Below are 9,565 nucleotides of genomic sequence, written 5' to 3' on the forward strand. Positions count from 1 at the left end.
TTTACTAGGTAGACGCACAGTATAACAGGTATATATGTTCACACTAAAAGCAGCTGTAATACCACACATTCGCACACGCCTCTCGACAGACCGAACTCCCGGGGTAGACTCCTGCCCTGAGGCGTCGCTTGCCTCCCCTCGGTCTGAGTGCATATCCTTGTGTGTCTGTATACAAGACACTTTTTTTTATTTCTTTCTCATGGTAATATTGTGAAATGCAAATAATGAATGAGGTGTAAAAAAATTCCATTTACCAAATTATATATTTTATTTACTTACTTAAACCATTAGCTATAAAAAAACATCTTTATACATAGAGCATCCCCTCTAATTTATAGGAAAACAAGTTTAATGCATATATGTTGCAAACAAGGACATCATCTTGACAAGATAATCCTAAGAAAAAAAAAATGATCGAATACAGGTAAACAATAATAATAAAAAAAAAAACATCCCAAGGCAAAATGCCTTAAAAAATAATAATAACAATAATAATAATAATAATAAAAAAACTTGTTCATTTTATATACTAACTTGGTTCTGAGCGAGATTTTCTTAATGAACTAGAACAGCACTTCATGTGTAACAGGAACAAGTACTATTGGCAGACTACCTGCACCTTGGTTATTGTGACCTAAAGGCTCAGAAATATAACAGCAAGGACACTTCTTCATAGAAAAAAAAAGAAAAATAATATACACTAACATAAAATGCACTTCCACTTGATTACAACAGTAACACCATTATGGGGAAAAGTGAAAAAATAATAATGTATACGAACATAAAATGCATATCCACTTGATTAAAACAGGAATAAATTTACAGCAAAAAAAAAAAAATCTTTTCTAAAATCAACCTTACATCTACACACAAGACAACATATTAACATGAAAGATATGTTATGGAATGAGTGACCACAGGGCAAGGTTTCACGGAGGAAAAAGTTGTCAAGTTTTTCTTTTTGTAGATATTTGAAACCTAATATATATATATAAAAATAAAAATGTAATAGAATTAATATTTCCTTTTACTCAAAGGTATACATTTTTGTTTGACCTTGCATCCTATTTTTAAGCAATGGAAGTCTTTTTTTTAAATAGAGAAAATCAAGAAATTCCAAAGCAGTAAAGAACGAGAAATATAGCAGCCAACGATACAATTTTTTTTTCCAGGTATGTCAATTTTGAAATTTCTTGACAGAGAGAGTATATTGGCACATTTCCTACTGAAAACAGATGAAGCAATCTGAAACAAATCCATACTGTTAAACTAAAAGCACCCATCCACATCGACTGCTACAAAAGCAACACATTAAAGTTTGTCCACAACCAATAACGTTTCATCAGGATGTACAAGTTTGCACCATTCACCAAGGAATATGAAAAAAATAAAATAAAAAATAAAATCAACAAGTATTAATAGATAATAGCGATTGATAACGTTTGTTGAGCCATGCACAGTTAGTTAGTTTTTAGCCTTGTATTTCTGTTAATTCAAAAGTCAAGCAGCTTCACTTGCTCCTATTCTTATTAATTATAGATCTACATTGCATGTTTTCTGTGTAATTCAACAGCACCTTCTACACTTCAGGGATGATACAGTACTAGCAAAAAAAACAGATAATCCTTGTGTTAAATAGATGTTAGTATATCATTTTTAGCTGTGCTTTAAATGCTTATTTACATAAACTGTACTATCTTTACCTTTACAAATAAATACTGTCTCTACATTGTGTACCAGCTACAAGAAAAAAAATGAATAAATCAAATGAAAATGATACTAATCCCATCTTGTAGATTTCTAACTTCAAAGGGAAAAGAAGAAAAATCCCTTATGCCTTGCTATGAAGAGGAACTATTCATTTCCTACCGATCTGATTCTAAATGCAAATTCTAACCATTGGTGACAAAAAAGCACAGACAAATTTGCTTTACAGGTAAAAATCATAAATAAGAAGAGACTTCACAGGAACCACCACAGTACATTTGCTTGATTGGAAGCTAATACGCCATGTTTTGCATGACTGCGTGAGCTACTTTTGTACATTGCACAGCTCATGGAATGACAACCTGCTCCGGAAATAGATCTTAATAGATTAATAGAATAATAAATAAATAAATAAATAGAAAAAATGAAGATTAATACGGAGTTCTAATAGTTGGTAAGACAAAGAAAATTTTTGTATCAACATTCAAGAATGAAAGTAACTTCAAAAGCATGACTTTTCCTTCTACTTCAGACATATGATTATTCTCCATTCTTCTTTACTCTTACAATAATCATGATAACAAATAAATTACTTGCTGGATTAATTAGAAAATTAGAGTGAATTATCCTAAATCAAAATAACCATTTCTTTTTCTTCTTTTTCTTCTGCTCTTTTGCTTCTATTTCATCTATGTCTTTGTCGGCATCGCCCTTTGCTCCTTTTTTGTCTTTCTTTTCCTTCTTCTTTTTCTTCTTCTTAGGCAGCTTCAGAGTTTTCTTTTTCTTCGGAGCTTCTACCACGCTGTTACCATTTTCATTTCCATCTATGTGTTTTTCTGAAACAACAAAAACTCAAATCAATACCATCATCTCAAAACATTAAATCAATTGTTATTGGCTATGATATATATGTATATATATCCTACATTGAAAAAAAAGTAGAAAAAAAAAGAAAAGAAGAAGTTAAATTGTGTGAGAGAGAGAGAGAGAGAGAGGGAGGATATACACATCCTACTTAGACTTTTCTCAATCCTTTAGTCTGCCTGCTCTTTAAATCTGAGCAAAATAATAGCAAATGTTAAAATTAGTTGCTGTGTTTATGGTACAATGTGTATTGTGTTACTACATTTGCTACATAGCTTCTACAACACTTGTGTGACTGTATTAACAGCATATTAATGAACTGTATGTAACAAGTAGATTATTTCTCCGTCTTCATTTTACCATTCTCTGTTCTTTTTTCCTCCCAAAATAATGCATTTCTCTTTTGCCAGAGTTTTGTTGCAACCCTGAGTGTCTCTCCTCCCTTTCTGACACAGTCCCTTCAAAAACCATACCTTCCTTTACTCTGCACGATCTCAGTTACTCTGCAAATCATATCTGCTTCATAAGTAGCATCCCTTGAAATGTCTACCTGCAAGTATTTAAAGCAAGGTACAAGGATCTGCTTGCTATTCATTCATTGAGAGATTTCTCCCTTTTAACCTGCTGTCTCCCTTGTTCTTTGCTTTTCCCTTGGTGTTATTGTAGGTGACCTTTTTATATAGCCCGAATAGTATATATGTGATGTTATTTGATGAGTGTGTGGCTACCCCCATAGGAAAAGAGTGCTGATGTGATGAGGGTTGCTATATCTGTTAAACACTATGAAAATATCAATGATCTTCCCTGTTAACAGGTTTACCTGCCAAGTTGCATCAAGCACAAGAGATGTTATGGCTATAGCCTGCCACTAGTATGTTACTTACAAGGGACAACAAAAATAAAGGTGCATTATGAAATTAATTAAAATCCATACAATAACATGAACTTGTTAAAGGGTGGTACAAGCTACAACACATCCTATACACAGTGACACCTCATTCAATTGCTAACTAGAACAATAAAATACTGATGCATGGTAGTGCTTTCAAATTGAAACAAAAACAAACAAAATCATGCCTAGAGAGGATATTTACAAAGATCTAACACACAAGTTACCATGAACAGGATCTAAAACTGCCTTGTCACTCCACCACTTACCTTGGTACTGCATCATGTGTGTTGCAATGCTTTCATCCTCCTGAGCTTCCCGCAGTCTATCCAGTTCAAGGCAATTGATGATTTCATCACGCTGCTCTACCACCTTCACCAGTCGGGCAATTAAGTCCTCTTCCTGGGCAGTGTCTTGATCAGTCTTTTCAGCAGGTGTCTTCAACATCAGGCAACGAATCTGATACTCCAGTTCAACATACTCCTCCTCAAGGCGTTTCTCACGTTTACTGGAATTGAAAATAAATACTTCATAAGTTAATATTTCTGGTACTTATATATCTGTTAATTATGGATGATATGATGCCAATTATTTTCTCTTTTCTCATCACAGTGTTTTAACTTCTTAACAACAGATGACATGACAATCACATCATGGCTTGGCAGATCTTCCCTCCAGTTACATGAAAACTACATTATGGCTTTTGTCTGGTCATCTTGCTGGGTGATCGATTGCATCTGGCCATCGCCTCAGCGGATGAATAGCCCACATCATTAGGCCTCCACACTTTGAAATGCCCCAGCAAAATGTCCAGTCAACTCAAAAAAATCATTTAGATGGATAAATGTTTCCATGCACAATTCCAAAAACCACAAGGATTCTTAAACAAACTTACAGGTACATCAGCTCAGTCTGACGGCGGAACAGCTCATTCTTCTCATTAACCAATTCAAAAAGCTGCAAAATCATATCTTCCACTTCTATGCTGTTGGGCCCACTGTTGGGTGTATTAGCCACCTCTTCCTGTGGGTTGTTGGAAGTGCTTTCAGTCTTCTTGCGGATGGCTGTCTCAAGCAGGACACCCTGACGCTCCAACTCTGTCTGCTTAATCTCTATGTCTTGGAGTTCTTGCTGGACTAGCCGCATAGGCATCTTCTTGAGAGCACGTTTCTGGGGTACAGGGCGAGGTGGGGCTGGCCCCTTTTTGCGCTGCCACTCCCCAGCTTCGCTCTTGCTCATTGAAGGATTCCTGGCTAGACCTGAAAGAAAGTTGGAATTGTGGGAATGGAATTTGCTTTTAGTGCTCTGCATCAGAGTAGCAAGAAATATTGACTATCAATGAGCAAAACTTGCAGGAGTGCATTAACACACAAAACAGGTGCTTTGTGAAGAAGAAAATGGAGCCAAATAACCTTCCCTGGGATGGAAAACCTTGGCAATATATTTCTTTTACAAGTCATAAGTAATTGTACCTAGTAAATATCAAATATTCATATATAAAAATAATATCTATATATGCATAACATGCTTTTAATCACACAGAATCACTTGTGAGTTAGAAAGGTAAGATAATGACAACAGCTTCTTTCAATATTAAAATAACAATAAATATGAAGACCAGACAAACCAAAATAAAAGCAACCCATAGTGAAATCAAGATCTGCACCATACAAACAAACAAAAAAAAAGACAAAGAACACAAATAAAAAAAATAGCTCAAGCAAGCAAGCACCAACCTGCTACGCCACCCAAGTTCTTGGCAACCTGTGGAGCTCGGGCTGGCTTAGGGGGAGCCAGCTGGTCTGCCGTGCCGTTCATTTTGTTGGAGTGGTTCTTCAGATCCTTCTGCATTTTCCAGCTCAGCACTTCATCCTGGTCTGGTGAGGGGGGGAGCCAAGCACAAAAATCAGCTGCATGCTTAGAGATACAGCCTTTTGTAACACAAAAACATAAATAACACAAGAAAAGCTATGCATGCCCAGAACTTTACGTCTTTTGTTTACACACTTATATACATAAAGTAATCAAAATAGGTAAAAAGCAGCAGCAAAGATAACGCAGCTAAATAAAAAAATCAAGTAAAATTTCCCAGGGCCAAAACTTACCCTCCTGCCCTTGCGTTGTCTGGCTCTGAACCCCAAAGCTAGATACAGACAAAGAGTCGCTGTTGATGGTATCTGTTGGGGAAGTTCTGCCACTTCTGGGGGTGGCAGCTTGAGGCGGGGCAGGCGCCCGTCGGTCCTTCCTCTTGAGAGTCACAGAGCTGGTGGGAGAGGAGGGGGAGGGATGGGGATGCATCTTGGACAGAGCTGGGGATCTAGGAGGCTTGGGTGGGGCGTATGACGGCACGTCTTGCTGCTGGGGGAAGAGCTCTCTCATGCTTGGTGGCGGAGGGGCAATGATTTTCTTGCCTGGGGTCGTGCCACCCACCGAAGATGGACTACTCTTTGCACTAAGGCTCCCATACATTTGGGATGGAGTACTGAAACAGTGACAAGATGTATAAGCATGCTAGCAATGCCCTATAGAAACTAAAGAAGCCACTTCAGCACAAAAGTATATTTTTGCTGATTTTCTACTTATGAAGATGAGACACTCCAATATTTACAGAGAAGTTCTCAATAATTGTTCTACTCAGATAGCAAGCATTATCAATATCAAGGTGAAATAGATAAATATAAATATATGTTTGACTGATCCATAAATCAAAAAATATTATTCTATATGTCAAGTTACATCACTGACTAAAAAGGGGATTTGGTCTTTTTTCTACATTTCTTTTTGTTTCATATCAACAATTATTGATATTTTCAATTTGGAATTGGTATCCCCTTAAACTGTTATACAAAAGCCTTACAAACAGGCAGAGATGAGACCTGTCTAAAACCAAAAACTTCATGTAAGTTGAATAAAAAATAATCTTTCACTTTTTCCTCTAAATGAGATTGGATACCCTGACTTGATAATATTTTCTTAGGGCATTTCAGTCAAATATCTTTACTTGAATATTCTATTCACAAGATCTATTGTTTCTCGTCATTTCAAAATTTCAGTTAACAAATTAGCATAATTTCTCTTCAGTGAATGCAAAACACAATCTCTTAAAATCCCCTTCTTCAGTATACAGACTAGAATTCACTAGATCATATGATTGTAAACAATATCTCAAATCAGAATCATTTCTTTCTTCAGAGCTGCCAATAATGCATATTCAATATAATTTTACAGGATCAGAAGCTAGCATGATAAATAAACCAAATTCCTGTAGGTTTAAATGAGCCTAAAAAGCCAAGCCTTCAAATAGACAACTGACTGAAGCACACTCAACACACCATGCAGTAACCATCATGTAGGTGTATTGGTGAAAAACAGTATTTCTTTTATGTACATGAGTGCAACACCCAGCAGAGAAGATATATCACTGGTGTATGTACACTGTCATTTGTTTACAGACTCTGGCCTATGCATGCACTTCTGATCACAGGAAATACATTCTGGATGGAAATGTTTCACAAGAAGCTTTAGAATATAACAAGATCATCTTTCTGAATTCCACTCAAAACCATGCTAGCAGTTTGGCTTCAAATTTGTTATTACTTTTTTGCATAAGACTTAACAGTTTCCTTACCAATCACAGCATAAGCATAAATGCTTTCCTTTTTGAAGCAAGATTTGAAAGGTTCATTAGCTAAAAATAAATCTATAGGATATAATATGAAAACTTGTCAAATCATAACAAATAATAAAATCATCTACCTGGATTACATATCCAAAAATAAAATGATTTTGCATTGAATCAGTCACTATAAAACTGCCCTTCCATTGAAATATTTTGTTTCAATGCACCTAAAATCAGCCATATATCTCCATTTTGAAAAGTTCTATATTTCTTTAAAACAAAACTCTTTTCCTTATCTTCCCTGGTCCCTTTTGATTACTATCTTTTTCATTCCAGCTTTCATCACACACTTTCTCTCTAATCATCTTCTAAGCACACAGGCACCACACCAATTATTTTGTTCCTTACCCAATAAAATATGACAAACAAAAATTGAAAATGTATAAAACTTTGAAATCTAATAACTGATGAAGTTAGAAAGATAAAAATCATATACCTATTTCTGGCCAGTGTTGGTGGTGGTGGTCTTGGGGGCTTGGCCTTGTTCTTACTTGGAGTTGAACTTGAGCTGCTGACCTCATCTTTCTCATCTTCATCATCACTCCAGAAGGGGTTCAGATTTTTCAAACTCTTGTCTTTCTCTTCGACTGTCTTGCTCTCATCTTCCGATAGATCTTCTTCATCACTTCCGAATGGATTAAGATTCACCTTGATGAGCTTCTTGTTCTGTTTCTCTGATTCTTCTACTTGTGCTGGTTCGGGGTCCTTTACCTCTTCTTCCTCCTCATCACTTCCGAAGGGATTGAGATCGGTCGGGTACTGGACGGATTGTGCGGAAGCAGAAGAGACATCAGCCCCACTGTCGTGAGAGGCTGAAGTAGCGTTATTTTTGTCAGTGGCAGGACTACTGTGAGACTGGTTCACTATGACACCACTCTCATTCTGCTGAGATTCATCCTCATCTTCAAATGGATTAAATTCCTTAACCTGAGCATTTGTGCTATGGGAAAGTTTTGGGCTATGTTCTTCTACAGCCTCATTTGTAGGTTCCTCTTGCGTAGCATCTTCTTCTTGTGAAATCTTATTTTCTGTGCTTTCTGTAGGCATTATAATAGCTGGAATAACAACAGATGGTGTATCATCTTCTTTTGTTTTTTCAGAATTTGTTTTAGAGTCGACCTCCATATCCTCAATTTCATCTTTTTCCAAGTAGTCGGAAATAAATTTATCAACCTGTACATCCTTACCATTCGACAATTCTTTTGTATCTCTGTCTTTCTCTCTCTCATCAACTTCAAGCATTTCTTCTTGTTTTGGAATGCTCTCTTTTTCTTTAATCTGAATGTTTTCTTTCTTTTCTGAAATATCTTTTAAACTTAAAACTGTACTGCTTTTTGCTCTATCTGCGTTTGTAGTTTTATCACCAATCTCTCTGAATAATTTTAAGCGTTCGGCAACAATGGAAGAGGAACCCTTCCCTCTGCCATTGGAAATACTAGAAACCCTGTCACCTTGCCCTGTGTCAAGGGTTAGTCTTTCAGGTGGGTCTGTTTTCAGAACTTTGGCATTATCACAATGGTCTGGACGGGAGTCTCTCTTGCCCTCGACTCCGGAGTCTTTCACCTTTGATCCAAACAGTGCAGGGGAGACTTGGGAAAAGTTGCTTGCTCTACTGAGATGAGTGTTGTCTTCCTTGGGCTCCTCTGGTTTGTTCTCTGAGTCTTCATCTTCTAAAGTCTTTGATAAGAATACAGTCCTGGGTTTGGGCAGTCTTGAAGGGGCTTCTGTCTGTGTGCTGCTAATGTGGGATACGTCTTCTAACATACTATCTGCATCATTGCTGTAACTGTCACTTTCTTCATCAGAGTCCTCGCTGTCAGAGTCGGATTCTGAATCAGAGGCAGATGACTGGCGGGCGAGTTTCGTCGAGGCACTGCTGGCAATGCTAGTAGAATCAACAACATCTGGCATAACTGTGCGTTCTTCGTCTGGGCATGTTTCACAACAAAACTGACTCTTTTCTGTTTCATAATAACTGGCAAGTGTCAGCTGAGTTGAGCATCGGGCACAACGGAAACATGTTCTATGCATCAGCTGACCTGGAGAGCCCACTAAAAGGCGTTCAGCTAGATATACCGGGTTGTTACATCCTACACACACTTCACGACGTCCTCGTCCACCTGTCAACACCTGTTGCCGAGAAATAAGTTAAAAAGAATTAACTAAAAAACTTAGAAAATTGATAAACAGAGAAAACACGTTATCCTAATATACTAGAAACTTTGTACTAAAAACTTGGAAAATTGATAAATACAGAAAACACATTATTCTAACATACTAGAAACTTTGTACTTCACATTCATGTACATAATTATAACTTATGCTTTCACAATAAAAACTGCTATATCAAATAAGGTGAATATCATATACAACATACAAGTACTTTTACCTTCAGAAATAAATGAATCTAATAACAAGAAGAAAAA

General features: G+C 36.7%; 1 protein-coding gene across 11 annotated transcripts in view; it reads right to left on the reverse strand.

The window, feature by feature from the left end:
* Window positions 1-249: 249 nt before the first annotated feature.
* Window positions 250-9,565, reverse strand: part of MICAL-like (protein) — a 111,440-nt gene continuing 102,124 nt past the window's right edge. For 8 of the 11 annotated variants that reach the window (XM_043003318.2, XM_043003325.2, XM_043003344.2 and 5 more), the window contains 6 exons: window positions 7,576-9,269; window positions 5,566-5,942; window positions 5,197-5,337; window positions 4,356-4,719; window positions 3,730-3,968; window positions 250-2,543 (listed from right to left, as the gene is read on the reverse strand). In XM_043003318.2, the coding sequence (XP_042859252.2) occupies window positions 2,341-2,543; window positions 3,730-3,968; window positions 4,356-4,719; window positions 5,197-5,337; window positions 5,566-5,942; window positions 7,576-9,269 (3,018 nt within the window). In that variant the 3' untranslated portion in view covers window positions 250-2,340. Of the gene's footprint in view, window positions 2,544-3,044; window positions 3,122-3,729; window positions 3,969-4,355; window positions 4,720-5,196; window positions 5,338-5,565; window positions 5,943-7,575; window positions 9,270-9,565 lie in introns of all 11 variants that reach the window. The other 3 variants (XM_043003308.2, XM_086555068.1, XM_043003300.2) reach the window with 3 other exon arrangements.

The sequence above is a fragment of the Penaeus japonicus genome, unplaced genomic scaffold (assembly GCF_977035675.1).
Source record: "Penaeus japonicus unplaced genomic scaffold, GWHDUDI00000001_assembly GWHDUDI00000003, whole genome shotgun sequence".
NCBI classification, from domain to species: Eukaryota; Metazoa; Arthropoda; class Malacostraca; order Decapoda; family Penaeidae; genus Penaeus; species Penaeus japonicus.